The 16,477-nt window shown below is 36.7% G+C and overlaps 2 protein-coding genes and 1 long non-coding RNA gene across 5 annotated transcripts; 2 read left to right on the forward strand and 1 right to left on the reverse strand.

Annotated features, from left to right (window-relative positions):
• The first annotated feature begins 2,252 nt into the window (after positions 1 to 2,252).
• Positions 2,253 to 5,342, forward strand: LOC103967685 (pollen receptor-like kinase 4). Its single transcript, XM_009380978.3, has 3 exons — positions 2,253 to 3,001; positions 3,222 to 3,896; positions 4,145 to 5,342. The coding sequence occupies exons 1-3, from the start codon at positions 2,284 to 2,286 to the stop codon at positions 4,783 to 4,785; spliced, it is 2,034 nt and encodes a 677-aa protein (XP_009379253.1). The 5' UTR covers positions 2,253 to 2,283; the 3' UTR covers positions 4,786 to 5,342.
• A 2,467-nt stretch (positions 5,343 to 7,809) lies between these two features.
• LOC125471741 lies at positions 7,810 to 10,983 on the reverse strand. Of its 3 annotated transcripts, none has more exons than XR_007253817.1 (3): positions 10,848 to 10,983; positions 9,077 to 9,162; positions 7,810 to 8,245 (listed from the first exon to the last, which is right to left on the reverse strand). It is a non-coding gene; the product is annotated as an uncharacterized LOC125471741 (long non-coding RNA). The 3 variants fall into 3 exon arrangements; XR_007253818.1 differs by having other exon boundaries at positions 9,077 to 9,165; positions 10,848 to 10,980; XR_007253819.1 differs by lacking the exon at positions 9,077 to 9,162 and having other exon boundaries at positions 10,848 to 10,980.
• Positions 9,174 to 12,706, forward strand: LOC103967659 (U-box domain-containing protein 34). The gene is made up of 2 exons (XM_048572451.1): positions 9,174 to 10,549; positions 10,872 to 12,706. Exons 1-2 carry the CDS (start codon positions 9,968 to 9,970, stop codon positions 11,682 to 11,684), a joined length of 1,395 nt encoding a protein of 464 aa, XP_048428408.1. The 5' UTR covers positions 9,174 to 9,967; the 3' UTR covers positions 11,685 to 12,706.
• Positions 12,707 to 16,477: the final 3,771 nt, after the last annotated feature.

Below are 16,477 nucleotides of genomic sequence, written 5' to 3' on the forward strand. Positions count from 1 at the left end.
TGTAAAGTTAGAATCATATGCAGATGGATGATCAAGCTCGCATATTTTAATTACCATAGAAGTTTGATTATACATATTTTGATTACCATAATCTCCAACTAGTTACAGAAAACGACAACTATGAAGGTGTAATCGACATTGGGGTTTTTAGTTTATGTTTATGTTTTTTAAATTGGAATTAGTTGAGTATGTTTGTATTAAAAAACCGGAGTTTTAAGTATTAAGTTTTAATATAATATTTAAAAAGAAATGATATATATGGAAGTAAATGAGTAAAAGTATATTCTCTCTCCTATTAATTTAAAGCAAAATAAAAAAAAATAAGGCTTAACTAGAGTTAGTGTGGATTACACATGGCAAATATTGAAATGGGTGGTGAGCATACCCTATAGTTAGTGTGGGTGAGCAAAAATGCACTCAACAAAAATAAACAAGTGTGTACAAAAAGATTAAAGAGATGTGTGGATATCATTTAATTTCTTTTGATAAATTATTTGTTTAATGCATCTCTGTGTTAAGCTATACGTTAAATGGTAACTATCAAAATGTAACTCCAAAAAAAAAAAAAAAATCAGGTATATGTATTGTGATGAATTCTTTGTAAAAAAATTAAATATATACAAGGGGAAAGAGAGATTTAATAAAATCGGGTTGTTCTCAAACATTAAGCAAATGGAGGAAAATTGTAATGTATTACACGTAAAACATTATAAATTAACAAATAAGTGTTTCATTTGATATATAAAATGCGTTGCATTTTTTAATTTTATTTTGTTGTTTTAGGATGCTGCCATTCAAAAAAGTCTCTACCTCTGTCCCTGCTTTCAAATCACTTCCGAATAGGCCTCTAACTGATCGTCGCATCGGTTCCCTTGGAAATATTATTGGGTTTAGGTTGCACTTGGGATAATGTGCTTGGATATGAAAATAAAATAGTCTCACACTGGTAAAAGGAGAAACCTTGTAAGAGTTTATAAGAGGTTGAACTATTTCCTATATTGCAAATTAGTTTTATGGTGGAACCTCAACTTCCTTTATAGTACCAGAGTTATGTTGTCTCACGTGTGAAACCCAACGGCCACACATGCTTCAGGTCACCTCATTTGTATTGTTCACATGTTAGGCTTGAAATTTACCGCACATGAGGAGGTGTGTTGAAAATTAATTATCTCACATTGATAGGAGGAGAGACCTTGCATGTATAAGTAGTTGGGGTACTTCCATATTCCAAATTAGTTTTACGGTAAAAATTCAACTTTCTTCAATTGACTTTATGGTATCGGAGACTAAGAATATCAAATTTATAGACTACTTTTTGTAAATCATATGATGTGTCGTTTGATGGTTGGACTTCTTTTTTTAAATATTAAAAAGAAAATCAATCATCAACCACCACATTATGTAGTTCACAAAAGATGGTTTGAAAATTTGTCGGCCTAGCCTCACCCAGAATAAATATAACTTAGGTCCAATAAGGGTAGAAACAAACTAACACGTTTGCACTAGTGTTTTCCGAAGTTTGAGAGAACCAATTTAATCCATTTAGGAAGGTGCCAATATGAAAACAAATCTTGCTTGAACACTATTATTCTTGTTAGCAGGTACAAACCATATGCATAACTTCTTCTACTTTCTGGTTTCTAACTAGAAATTAGCCCTTGCTTGATATAGTACATATATAATATGTTCCTAAGAATCTAAATCACATCTTTAACCATAAAACTAAAAGTCTAAAAAACATTCGAATAAGTTGATTAATTTGGTGGTTAATTTCCTCTTTTAATTAGTTATGAAATATCTAAGGAAATTCATCATTGTGGAACTTAAGAAAATTAGCACGATCAGTCATCACAACCCTATAATTGGCAAGACAACAAAACTTTTGCTCACAAAATATAGCAAAACAACATTTCCAATTGAAAGGCCTGCCTTAGATATCTCCTCCCTTAAACTCAACCTCTATCCAACACACAAAAACAACCCAATTGAGCTGTCATGCCACACTAATTAGACCTTGTCAATTTTCACAGACCATGGTTTCCTTGATTGCTTCCAATATCATTCTCTCCACCTCTTCCTCTTCTTTGGTTTTTGGCCCTTTCACGCCCACCTTTTTGCACATCCTCTAATTCCCATTGTCAATAAGCACCAATAACAAAACTAAAAACCCAGAGAGAGGGAGGGAGGGAAGGGGATTTAGTTTGTTCATTTAATTGGAAACCAGTTCAATTTCTGGCTAATTAAGCTGGGAACCCCTTTTGGTTTGTACTACAACAACATTGCATGGTAATGGGCGCGCATATGGCTATGACTAGGCTTATGCGCGCACCAAACCCTACCCCAACATTTTTTCTTACCCTCTTTGTTGGTTATGTATCATGCATGGCGGTTTTACCGTTTGTTTCACCAATGGATACAACCACCGATGCCCTTTTGAAGTTCAAGAAAACGTTGCAATTGGGAAACAACACCGAGGCTCTTAGAAATTGGGATCCTAACAAAAACCCGTGTAATGGTAACAAGGCGAATTGGGTTGGCGTACTTTGCTTTAATGGGAATGTCCGGGGATTGCAGCTTGAAAACTTGGGTTTACAGGGAAAGCTGGATTTGGAGCCTCTCGCTCAGTTGCCTTATTTGAAAACCCTAAGCTTCATGAATAACGTGTTGGATGGTCCATTGCCGGACCTTAAGAAATTTAAAAAGTTAAGGTCTTTGTATTTGTCTTACAATCATTTCTCTGGTGAGATTCCGGACAATGAATTTGAAGGTATGCATTTGTTGAGGAAATTGTATCTTGCAAACAATAAGTTTTCAGGCAAAATCCCTTCTTCCCTTACTACTTTGCTTAGGGTTTTCGATGTGGGTCTTGAGGGGAACAAGTTTAGTGGCCAAATACCTGATTTTAAGCAGAGGGCTTTGAAGAGGTTGAATGTATCTCAAAATGAATTGGAGGGTCCAGTTCCAGAAAGCCTAAAAAAGATGGATCCAAGTAACTTTGCAGGTAATTAATTAATATCGTTCATGCGTTAGATTTGTTGCTATATATGTTTGACTGATTAGTTTTGAATTGAAACTGAAATGTAGATGACTGATTCATTTTGAATTCAAAATGAAATCGCAACGGATGTGATCGTCAAAATTTTCCCATTAGCATCATCTTTCATTTAAATCATCACCATTAACCATTTATGAATTTGGATCTGATTTTAACCAAAATTTAGGCAATGGAAAGCTATGTGGTTCGCCTCTTCAGGGACCATGCAGCCCCCCTCCTCCTCCTCCTTCTCCACCTGCTCCTCCTCCTACAACTCCTGCCCCACCGCATGAATGCACGGGGGATTCATGCGGTGCGTCTAAGAAGCCATCAGGTCTAAAAGTAGCCCTACTTGTAGTGAGTCTATTACTTCTACTGGCCCTCATTGCTGCGATTTTAATGTTCCTCAACAAGAGAAAGCAACGATCAGAATTAGACGGGACTGAATCATTGGACGAATCCTCCAATTATACGGCAGCTGCTGCGAGCAGCCAAATGGATGTTAAGTCGGTAGAAACTAACCCACATCCAAAGAGAGCTGACCAGGGAAAGTTGTCGTTTGTGAGGGATGACAGACAGAGGTTTGATTTGCATGACCTTCTCAGAGCCTCGGCTGAAATCTTGGGGAGCGGGAATTTTGGGGCTTCCTACAAGGCTTTGATCATGACTGATGTTGTGGTGGTCAAGAGGTATAAGCAGATGAACAATGTGGGAAGAGAGGAGTTCCATGAGCACATGAGAAGGCTTGGAAGATTGACACACCAAAACTTGTTGCCTCTGGTGGCCTATTATTATAGAAGGGAAGAGAAGCTCTTGGTTTCTGACTTTGTGGAGAATGGTAGCTTGGCTTCTCATCTTCACGGTGAGTATTTTTTTTTCTTGTGTCACAAGTTAGCTTAACATTAGGTCTCCTTAATTATGTGCATGCTTGAATGAGTACTATTATGTTCCACCTACCATATTTACTGACTACATTTTACATGATGTTTCTCTTAAGATTCAGTGGAATCCACGTAGCTGAGTGAGAGTGTGAGCGTTAAAATATAGTACGAATTGATTTACTAATTCATAGTGAAATCACATCACGGTGGTAAATTTTTGTTTTTACAGGGAATCATAATTCAGATATGCCTGTGCTTGATTGGCCAACACGTTTGAGAATAATCAAGGGCATAGCAAGGGGATTGACATACCTCTACAGCACACTCCCTAGCTTGGTTGTACCCCATGGTCATCTAAAATCCTCTAATGTGCTTTTAGACGAAAACTTTGAGCCCCTACTGAACGACTATGCTCTACTCCCCGTGATCAACATGGAGCAAGCTCAACACCTGATGATGGCATACAAGTCACCCGAATACGCCCAGCACCGACGTATAACAAAGAAGACCGACTTATGGTGCTTCGGAATAATAATCTTGGAGGTGTTAACCGGAAAGTTCCCAGAGAACTACCTCAAGGAAAGTTACGATAGTAAGGCGGATTTAGCAAATTGGGTCAATGGAATGATCAAGGAAAAGAGGACGAGTGAGGTGTTTGATGTAGAAATGGGGAGAGTGGGGAACAGTAGAGGAGAACTGTTAAAGCTCTTGAAGATTGGAGTGAGTTGTTGTGAGGAGGATATGGAGAGAAGGCTGGATTTGAATGAAGTCGTTGAGAAGATTGAAGAGTTGAACGAGGGAGAAAGCGAGGGAGATTACCGATCAAGTGTTTCTAGTGAAGGAGATGATTACCCTTCACAAGTGGTGTGATTTGAGAAATGATGAGCGATTCTTCATTCCAAGTACTACTGGCTGGTTGGGACTTAGGGAAACCGATGTGTAAATTAGAGGATATAATGCACAGGGGTACAGGTTTCAGCTAACTTCATTCGGAATGAACCATGCCCACAAGTTGAAGCATGCATGTGCAGGGAGAGATTTGAACTTAAAGAAATGAGGAACTATTTTTTTTGTCATTATTATTTTGCTACCATTTCTTTTGGATCAGGAAATGGGGTTGTACTGTAGGTGTTGGGGGATGACACTCTTGTATCATCTTGGTGTAATGCGAATTACTTAGTTGACAAAACTAGTTAGTAATGCTCTCTCTAAATTCAAGCATGTGTTTTGGTGTGTTTCCAAGTTGAAACGAAGGCTTCTAAATGGAATTATAAATTTGATACAGTACACTCGACCGGATCAAAAATAAAAATTTTCAATTGGTGTATTTAGGCCTAATTTCGGACGGATGTGATCGGAATTAATGTACTTTATTTGTTTACAAGAAAAACAATTAGTAGAGTTTCACTTCTTTTTTTTTTTTTAAGTCAAAAGACAGATTTTGTTAGATTAGATATTAGATTAGCTACCGACGAGGTTCGAACCCACGTGATCATGTAATGACTCAACACTTTTCCACCATTGTGATAAAGGAACACTTGTAGTAGAGTTTAAATTTTGAAAAAATAATTTCAACATCAAATCAATCATCTCAGGTATTTCAAACTTAGAAATCAAATGCATTCTAGAAATTTATATGACTTTCGGAAGATACATTCCAGTATGCCAAAAAAATTGAAATTTTCAAAATATAGAGGGCGAATTAGGATCAACCAAAAGTTGGAAATTATTTTATCGAAGTCAGTCAAAATAAAAACTTTCAATCCAACTTGTACCCCTAAATCTATTTATAAAACTTCCACAATGTATCATTTTAGTGCAACATTAATTCTACAAGTAAGTTGAGCTTCTATTAAGGAGTAATTCTTGGGTCTAGATACCTGCACATTAGTCGTGCGACCCTCTTCACAAAAGGAGGTGACTCTTTGTAATTGAACTCATCGAACCTCACATTTCACACGGCCACTTCATGTGTCTACTGTCTTATATGGGAAATTCGCACCAGGGCACAGACCCTTACCGAAATCAAAACATAAAATTTTAGTATTGTTTGATAATTTACAGCAACTTATTCGGTTTTCAATCTTTATTATTATTTTTTTCGATTAGTTTAGTTTCACTTTGTATAAAGTTTGGTGATTATCCATTCCAGAAACTTAATAAGCGCATTTTAAAACTTTCAAAGCATTACATAATGGTTTGTGACTCTTACTTAGGGAATACGAGATCATAAGGAGGAATTCATAGAACTTCATATTCTACTATCCGAAAGAGGAGGTATATGGCAGAGCCAATCTGAGGCATTGGCTACTGTTGACCCCACTAACATATAAAATACCCTCTTTGAAATTTCGTTTAACCCCTATACTAGCTAAGACAAATGAAATAAGGAGAAATTTAATCAATATTCTTTAAATTAATACAAACCAAAATTGCATCAATTATGTTTTGTTTCACTTAAAAAAAAATTTTAAAAAAAAGTTAAGCATGGTAATTCTCAAACAAGCTAAAGACATATCAAATACGCAAATGCCTTCTCCACCCAGGCTTCATATATCTCAATTCAAAGTTTCTCCGGTATTCAAGTTCGATTAGCCTACCTTCATTGCACTTGATTGTATCAAGGAATCTTAATCATATCAATATTTTTCTCATCTTGGGCTTATTGGGAAGTTTTAGGATTTTGTATTGATTGATTGATTGGGAATGAATTTTTAGCAGGAAAAAAAAATTATAAATTGGGAATTATATGCAAAGTATGATCATTTTTTGGAAGCTTCAATTTTATGATCCATCGTTGTAAATTTCTGACTCCATCATGGACGTCATGATTGAAAAAAACATATCTTTCGCACGAGTGGGCAAGAAGGTTGAAACCAAAGTGTCAAAATAGGAAATGTCTATATTAGTAGCACATACTACATGCTGATATTATACTACAGTAACCGCATCAATATTGTCCTTAGTGCAACCAATAGATGTGGAGTTTTATGCAAGGTTTAGATTCAATTAGAAGTAGAACTATTTGATATAAGTTGTGATTTGTTTTGTGATTCAACAATTCTATTGATTAATATTTCAATAAATATTGGTTTGTTTCAATAATATTCAAATCGGTAAAATATCTTGCTGCATGAATTACCCTTTACTGTTTGACCAAAAAAACTCTTTGTGAAGATAACTTATACGTGAAAGATAGAAACTACTCTTTGGAAAAAAGATAGTTACTACTCCAAGTTTAACCAAATAGGATACATAAGGAGAGAAATAATCGAGATCTTTATAGTGGTTAGCTTAAAAAAAAAAAATCCAAAATTCAAGTCCGTACCCTAGATATATCATAACATAAAAATAGTACTTTGTGAGAGGGGGATTTATCCATGGCCTATGCTTTGATCTTCTAGTTTTGGCAGCAACTCTCTCAATCGTGAGGCTTCCACATACTTTGCTGTTTTTTTTTCATTATTATCTGAATTGTGAGGCTTCTATTTGAAAACCCGAAATAGAAAAACGGCCAGCTTCTGAACAGAAAAAGAAGACCAAAGAAATGTGAAAACTCCTGTGCCTATTGTGCCTCATAAGTTCTTGTAAACCCTAAATTCTATAGTAGTTTTTCCATTTATTTTTATGTTTATATTTGTTTAATTAAGAACAACAGGTTTTAGGCCTCAAAGATCTCTAGGTTAGTTTTTACGCATCATGGAAGAGTTTCTACCTGATTTGTTTGTATCCTATAAACCTTCTTGATTTATGCATGTCATCTTTGTGTAGAGGTCATGCTAATTTTTTTCTGTATCATTCTAGCATTCTGGAACCTAGAAACATTCTATTTTTCATAGTTAAGAGGATTTGGAGAAAATGTGGAATGCAAAAAAAGGAAATGGAGCAAAGAAGGAAGCAGGAGGAAATGGATTGGTGGCAGTTGCCATAGACAATCAGAAAGGGAGCCAAAATGCACTCAGATGGGCTGCTGAACATGTTCTCACCAGGGGCCAAACTGTCATTCTACTACATGTTCAGAAGGCATCATCAGTTTGCCCCTGTAATCTCTCTCTCTCTCTCTCTCTCTCTCTCTCTCTCTCTAAAGGTAGCTAAAAAATTACTTTTCAATGGAAGGCAATGATACAGCTTTTTTTTTTCTTTTTTTTTTATGGGTGCAGTGGCTGGAAACAATGCTGTTGTATGCAATATGAACAATCCGTCTCAATCCCCGCGCAAACAGCAACTCGAAAAGATGGCCAAGGATCTGTTCGTTACCTTCCATTGCTATTGTACTCGTAAGGATGTAGGTTTCGGAGCTCTTCCTTCGAAAGCTTTTTCCATGACCAACCTGCATTAAATGCTTTATTAAATTTTTTGGATTACAACCCTAAAATTTCTTATGCATTATCATATATTGTAGTGAATGCATATCAAAGCATGTCTTAAAAAGTACATACCATCATTTAAAAATCAAATAAATGTACCCTTTTGGGCAGAAGGAATTATCATCGCATTTCTTACGATTCATAGTTTCATGTAACTGTATCTTTCTTACTTTTCGACTGAATGCTCATGTCGTGCAAATTTTTTTTTTTTTCAGATGAACTGCCTCGATATCATACTTGAAGACTCAGATATACCAAAAGCACTAACAGAGTATGTTTCCTATGCTGCAATTGAGACTTTGGTTCTGGGAGCTCCATCAAAGCATGGATTTATAAGGTAATTGCATTGTCTAATGTTTTACTTTTATTAACATTTTCTTAACATTTCCACCAAGATAATGCAAAGAATGACAATGAAACAAAATGTTACAACAAGAAAAAGCATTATCCACGAGGGAAGAATCACCCTATTTATCGATGAAATATTGTCACTCAATATTCCGTAAAATATCAGCATGATGCTGATTCGAGCAGGAACACGTTGATTGTTTTCAAACTGTCATGGTTAATGTATTTCACTCTCATATAAGCACAGAATTGGCAATTTCATGATGGAATTCACTAGGCAATATGACACATTTTAATGATGCTATAGTACGTGTAAACCCAATATATACAGACACTTTATCCATGCTATAGCTTGTGTAGACTCAATCAGTGGGCTTAAAAATCGATGATTTACTCATTCAGATTCAAGTCATCAAGTATTCCAAGCAGTGTATCAAAAGGGGCACCCGATTTCTGCACCATATATGTCATCTCCAAAGGGAAAATCAATTCAGAGCGACATGCTTCTCGTCCAGCACCTCACAGTTCTCCGCTACTTGCCCAAATAGAGGCATTAAATCAGCAAAGTGCTAAAGCAGCTGAAACACCTAAACAAAATTTGTACTTGAAAGGTTTGTTTCTCTTGGTTATTAAGCTTTCTTGAAAACCAAGTTTGGTTGAGTACTAAAATTATTATTTTGATCCTTTACATCCAGCAGCCAGACCATCGTTCAAGCCTCGTAACTTGCAAGATGAAGCAACCAGGTAAGCCGTAGCATGCTAAACCTTTTTTTGAGATACAATATGATGTGATGAGCAGACAATCTCTTTGTACTATGTTGTTATGCGTAGTGAGTATTGATGCCAATATACTGAGAAAACTGATCACCATCTTGATTGGAAACAGATACGCATATGCAAGAGGAGGAGGTTTTAGTAATGGAATGATTGGTGGAGGGTTCTCAGAATCGGAAAGTGACATATCATTTATAAGCTCTGACAGGGCGAGCACTGACCGAGCTTCTTCTGTGATGTATGACTATATGGACCGAGGGCGGCTATCTACCAGCTCAGACCAAAGCTTTGGATCAATGCGCCTAGGACCTAAGTTTGCGGAACTCAATTTTCCACAAGATTTCTCATCAGTTTCACATGAAAGCAGCCGAACATCATCATCATGGTCATCACAGAACCTGGTAAGCAACCGAAAATCTCAAACCTTTTACATCTTATAAGATGATTGTTTTCACCATCATCACTTTCTCAACATTTTTGTTCAAATATCCTTCCTTTCACATTATCTAGATGATTTTTGCACTGCATTTATTAAACTGACGTAGGATGAAGTAGAATCGGAGATGAGGAGGCTAAAGCTAGAGCTGAAGCAAACAATGGACATGTACAGTACAGCATGCAGAGAAGCAATTACAGCTAAACAGAAAGTGAGTGGAAGTCAGATTTGCTTTCTGCAATTTTTTTCAAGATTCCATTTAAATTTACGTCCACGACAGGAAATGAAGTTGCACAGCTGGAGGGCTGAAGAGGAACAAAAACTCGAGGAGGCACGACTGGGTCAAGAAGCAGCACTGGCAGTTGCAGAGAAAGAAAAAGCTAGGTGCAAGGCAGCCATGGAAGCAGCTGATGCAGCTAAAAGAATTGCAGAATTTGAGTCAAATAAACGGGTTAACGCAGAAAGTAAGGCTCTTAGAGAAGCAGAGGACATGAGGAAGCTATTGTCAAATCTAGCCCACACTGATGACAAGTATAGGAGGTATTCCATTGAGGAGATTGAAGAAGCAACAGAACACTTTTTGCCATCTCGAAAAGTTGGGGAAGGAGGTTATGGTCCTGTCTATAAGTGCTATCTTAATCACACGCCGGTTGCAGTCAAGGTATTGCGCCCGGATGCTGCTCAAGGAAGGTCACAGTTTCAGAAAGAGGTAAGGGACTGAGAATCTTGATTAGCTATCATGATTCGTTAATTTTATTTACCTTGGTTTTGTGCTGAAAAGAATTCCATTGGAAAAGGTAAGTATAAGGAGTGAACTCCATGCAAAGGAAAAAGATTTCCGAATGAAATTAGCTTATCCGACAATGTAATATTTTTGTGACGAGTTGAACATGTTTGTACATGTTTTTTCTATTACAACATGCTTTATTATCTTACATTTGGTTCTAAATTGCAGCCTACAAAGATATATGGTAAAAATATATGATATCGAAAAATTTATGTCTAACCTCTTCTTTCATGATTTGATGCAGATCGACATACTTAGCTCCATTCGACATCCCAACATGGTGCTGCTTCTTGGAGCCTGCCCAGAGTACGGCATTCTAGCCTATGAATACATGGCGAATGGAAGCTTAGACGACTGTCTCTCAAGAAAAGGGAACACTCCAGCTTTGTCTTGGCAACTTAGGTTCCGCATTGCAGCTGAGATTGCCACAGGCCTACTCTTTCTTCACCAGACGAAGCCGGAGCCCTTGGTGCACCGTGACCTCAAGCCGGGCAACATTTTGCTAGATCACAACTATGTGAGCAAGATTAGTGATGTCGGACTGGCCAGACTTGTCCCAGCTGTTGCTGAAAACATGACGCAGTGCCTCATGACAGCAACAGCCGGAACATTCTGCTATATTGATCCTGAGTATCAGCAGACAGGTATGCTTGGTGTAAAATCTGATGTATACTCCTTAGGCATTATGCTTCTTCAATTGGTAACAAACAGACCACCTATGGGGTTGGCTCACCATGTCGAAAGTGCAATTGAAAAGGGCACATTCGCGGAGATGCTGGACCCATCTGTGCCTGATTGGCCATATGAAGAAGCCTTGAGCTTTGCAAAGCTAGCAGTCCAATGTGCAGAACTTAGAAGGAAGGACAGGCCGGATCTTGGCACTGTGATACTGCCAGAACTGAATAAACTGAGAGAACTTGCTGACGAAAAGATGAACCACAAGTTATTAGGAGGCAATGATGGCCCTTCTCCTAATCATAGTCGTGTTGCCGATCAACATGTAAGTCAAGAAAACCGAAAAGTTCAGAAGCATTTAGTTGCACAAGTCTACCCCTAAAAATTTAAATATAAACTCCCAACCTTCCCTAAAGTTTCCTGGTATTGCAAATTAAGTGTAGAGAATTAGATTGGATAGGGCAGCTCTTTGGAATCAATGCATGTTGAAGGAAGAAATGGATGAAAGTTCCAATTTTGTCCAAGTTGAAGGTAGATGATGGATTAGGCATGATCGAAACGTATCCTCCAAATCTTACCATTTTATTTATGGATTGGAAGCAATGAAGTTAACAGCCATTTCTTCGTTCAACATACACATAATCAAGCGAATCATCCAATCAGATTCAATCTTAGACACCAAACAAGGCCTAAGTTAGTATTCCAATGCCATAAAAACCAATAGCAACTGTAACTTCTTAAAATGATCATCAAATTTAACTAAAATATTGACAAAAGCACATCTTCTGCAGGAAGTAATAAGCGATCCACAGCTCAAGAATTCGGAAACCTCAAAGAGCCAGTCGAGCACATCTTCACAATCAGAAATACAAGCAGAAGAAGCAGGTATAGACACCATAAACTATAGACTGACAAATAATCTTTGGCAACAAATTATGAAGAACTGAATTTTAATTATTTTTCGATTTACTTTTCCTTCACAGGGACAACTGCATAAATATTGATAGCAAGTTTCTGTGAGTTCCAGATGTAACATTGCTCCAGTGACCTCATTAGAATAATTGTCACACTTTTTTTTACTCAATTTTTCTTTTTTCGATTGAAATTTTGGATCCCAGAATGTTTGGATTTTTATTTTTTTTAAATTCAAATTCTCTTCCAGCCTGAAACTTTGTTCCAATTGTCATGTAAATATGATTGGCATTACATGTAAATATTTACAATTTATGAACAATGATGATTGATGAGTAATGAAATGTGCAAATTCAAAATATGCTTGTAAAATAAAAAGACCAAGAAATCGAAAATTACTTACAGGTCCTCAATTTTTGCTCCAATTTTCTGTACAGACATCAAATGGTGAATGGCCATTTCTGAAGAAAAAGGAAAAAGTTTTGAAATTGCAACCAGAATTCGACATGGGAGACGAGCTTCATCCTTGTTTTTGCAAAACCCGGCCCATGTTCTGTTTCCCTTAATGGGCTGCACATACCTGGCCCCATTTACATTTTGAGGGCCTTACAATGCAATAATTTTTTTTGGGTAAATTACATTTTACCATCTCAAGTTTTGAGTCGATTTCAATTCCTTACAATATTTTTAAAACATTTCACTTTCATACCTCAAGTACTATTTTATTTCAATATCATACATCCGTTACATTTTTCATCCTTTGATCTGTCAAAAGCTGACATGGCTGCCATATTTGTGTCACGTGATTGCCAAATTTATGCCACATGGCAAAAAAATAATTTTTTATTACCCTATTGGGAAAAATAAAAATAAAAATAAAAAAAACACCTGAAAACCCATAACCCCACTCCTCTTCTCCCTCTCGAGCCTCCCCATTTCCCTACAACCCAATCCCACTACTCCCACCGACCCTCAAATCCTCCCTCCCAAAAATCATGTTGTCGAGGCCATTCTGGAGAACTTCTGACATGCAGTAGAGCTGGAACTACCATTCGACCGATAGCTTGACCCTAGAGTACTTGATTTCTTGGATTATAGGGAGGAGCAGCTCAATTGAGGTTTTGAGTTCCTTGGCGGATCCTCTGCTGTGGCATGACTTACAGGAGATGGTGAATAAACTTTTCAGGTGCTCTCTTGTGATCTCATAGACGAAGAAGTCCGTCACTGCCACTGTTGGTGGTGGTGGGAGCTATGAGGCTATGGTGGGTGAAATGGTTTTTGGATTTGGGGGGTTTGGGGTTCGAGAAAGAGATTGAGGAGAGTGGAGGAGGGTCGGGGGGAATGGGTTTCTGGGTTTCAACTTTCTTTTCTTTTTTTTTTTTTTTTTAAATGGGTTTTTGGATTTGGATTTGCTAGGTTTTGTTTCAAGCCATGGCACGTGGAATTGTAGGGATTTGCAATGTTTGGTCCATGGCGAGGAAGGGATGAAGGGTGCAAGGAGGAAGGAAGGGGCGTGGAAGGGAGGGATGAAAAGTGTAGGGAGGCAAGGAGGCAGGGGATGAAGCTTATGGGTTTCTTGGTTTTCAATTTTTTTTTTCTCCCAATAGGGTAATAAAAAATAAAATAAAATTTTTTCCACGTGGCATAAATTTGGCAACCACGTGGCACAAATGTAACAGCCACGTTAATTTTTAATGGATCAATGGATAGAAAATGTAATGAATGTATTATATTGAAATAAAATAACACTTGAGGTAGGAAAGTAAAATGTTTTTAAAATGTTGTAAGGAATTGAAATCAACCCGAAACCTGAGGTGGTAAAATATAATTTACCCAATTTTTTTTTTTTTGGGTAAATTATATTTTCCTCCATCAAGTTTGGGTGCAATTGTACAATTTTTTTGAAATATTTTTAAAACATTTCATTCTCATACCATAAGTGGATTATTAAAGGACCGGGGTGATTCTAAGACCACCCGGAAGTTCGGATAAGTGGCTATGAAGACCTCCGAGGGCCACCCAAGTCTGCACTGTGGTGGAGGATAAGTGCAGGAATGGGTGCAGATTGCAGTGCAGGTTCTGCAAACAGAAGGAGAAAGAAAAAGACTTTTTTAAAGATTACTTGTACAAAATAACGTCATTTTAAGTCAAGTCATTTAAAAACATTAAAGCATAGCCATTTGTGAGGCGTTGATCCACGTGAGAGAGCAGTAACTAGCGGTTCACCAATTTCAATTTGAAGTTCGAACCATTTAAAAAATAAAAAATAAAGCCTCGTTTGGTAAGGTTAGACACAAATTTCAATTTCTCTTTGTCCAACATATCATCATTTTACTTTACTTCACTTTACCAAAACGGAAAATGATTCTTTTCGGATCCCTTCCACCTAATACACCAAGTTTATGGATTCAGGTCATTAAAATTTGATACAACGACTAAAGTTATTATAACCTTTAAAGTAGGCCCCTGTTTGTAACTATTGGATCAAATTTCAACTGTCCGGATCCTCAGACTTGGTGGATTAGGAGGAAGGGATCTGGAGAAGATTCATTTCCTACCAAAACTAATTTCTAATTGGTTATCAGCCTATCCCTATTCTCGAGCTCAACCAATATGTGTATTTACTCATTGAATTGGTTTTGGTTTTACTGGTTGCAACTGCATCAATGGAGAGAGCATTTTCAGCCATGAATATCCTTAAGAGTCCACTCTATAACAAAATGGGGATCAATGGTTAAATGATAGCTTTCCACTCTGTAACAAAATGGAGATCAATGGTTAAATGATAGCTTAGTTATTTACATTGAGAAATATGTTTTTCTTGTATTGACAATGAAACTATCATGACACGTTTTTAGAGTATGAAAACTCCTAATGGATAAGTTTTGTCTTTGTACCTTGTCATGTTGTTTGTATAAAGATTATGAACGAAAAGTTGTAGGTTATTGTTTACTTTTTCAATGTTATTTTCATCCATTTTTTTTGAGCTTATATTGAGACAACACGATGTTAAAATCTCGAATCTGTCACTGTCTCATACATTTAGTTATTATTTTATTTTAATTTTATACAACCGTTAAACTATCTATTAAGTTAGCTATTAAATGATAACGCGGTGACAATAGGTTCCACATTTCTACTGATGTGACTGCCAATTTGTGGCGCATGGCCAAACAACGAATAAAATATTTAATTGTTATAAATTATTTCAAATCATTTAATATTTCATCAAACAACTATTACTCTCTCGTATGCTCAGCCAACCATCTCACTCTCGTCAGCTAATTTTTTTTTTTAACAAATAATATTATCTACACTAAGGAAATGGTTAAGTGATCTAAGCTTAATGTGGTTCAAATTTGCCTTTGGCGATAATCGAATCTAAGATCTCTTACTTACAAATGAAGAGAAATATCACTGACCGTAACACTAAGTGACTCATTGGCTAATGTTAGAAGTTATATTTTTAAAAACTTTTCCTTCTAAAATTAACATTTCAAAAAAAAATATATATTATATTTTGTCCTATGTGGCATATTATTTAGGGAAATACCCATAAATATAACATTTTCTTAATCATGGGACAGAAATGGGAAAAACCAGCCATGCACAAGCCATGCTTACCATGCACAAAACCGATATTATTAATATACCCATATATAAATACTAAAAATCATCATCTTGTTGCATCACTTTTCTCATTTGGAAGACAGGGATGTGGAGAAAGCTTTGTAAGCTCTGGATTTATGGGTTGAGCTCTGATTTTGAGGAGAGGGAAGTCCAAAGAGAGGTGAGAATAGTGAGTTAGGTTTTGGGTTGACCTCATATCTTTGATTTCGTACAAAGGGATGTGAGAGAAAGGTGAGAGGAGTGAGTTGTGTTTTGTACCATATTTTCTGTTTTGGCTGAAAAGTTTCATTTTTTCCAACAACTGAAGTTTCGTCATGCATAGTAAGGTAGTTCCAAGTTTCTACATCAGTGATTTAGGGAATAAATGGATTGTTTAGGGGATGAATTAATACTTTGAAGTTCAATTAGTGTTTGTGTTTCATGTTAGGGCCTATGGGTTGCGAATAAACTTTACGTGCTACAAAACTAAGATGGAACCATTTCTAGTTCAAGTGTCCAATTGCAGAAATTTGTAAAAACTTTTCCGTAATGTGCATATGGTGTGCATATAGTTTGCATGGCTACAACTTAATATAAGAAACAGGAATGTTCACTAATTATAATGCATGTGTGTTGGGTCCCAGAATTTAGCGA

Source organism: the organism of the source record quoted next, unplaced genomic scaffold (assembly GCF_019419815.1).
Source record: "Pyrus x bretschneideri cultivar Hongxiangsu unplaced genomic scaffold, Pyrus_bretschneideri_v1 Contig61, whole genome shotgun sequence".
NCBI lineage: Eukaryota > Viridiplantae > Streptophyta > Magnoliopsida > Rosales > Rosaceae > Pyrus > Pyrus x bretschneideri.

Excerpts from the sequence above, each read along its gene's own strand:
- LOC103967659 (XM_048572451.1), top strand. The coding sequence starts at position 9,968 with ATGAGGAGGCTAAAGCTAGAGCTGAAGCAAACAATGGACATGTACAGT. Across the intron at positions 10,550-10,871 it reads GGTCACAGTTTCAGAAAGAG|ATCGACATACTTAGCTCCAT; the intron begins GTAAGGGACTGA and ends GATTTGATGCAG.
- LOC103967685 (XM_009380978.3), top strand. The coding sequence starts at position 2,284 with ATGGTAATGGGCGCGCATATGGCTATGACTAGGCTTATGCGCGCACCA. Across the intron at positions 3,002-3,221 it reads GGATCCAAGTAACTTTGCAG|GCAATGGAAAGCTATGTGGT; the intron begins GTAATTAATTAA and ends ACCAAAATTTAG. Across the intron at positions 3,897-4,144 it reads CTTGGCTTCTCATCTTCACG|GGAATCATAATTCAGATATG; the intron begins GTGAGTATTTTT and ends TTGTTTTTACAG.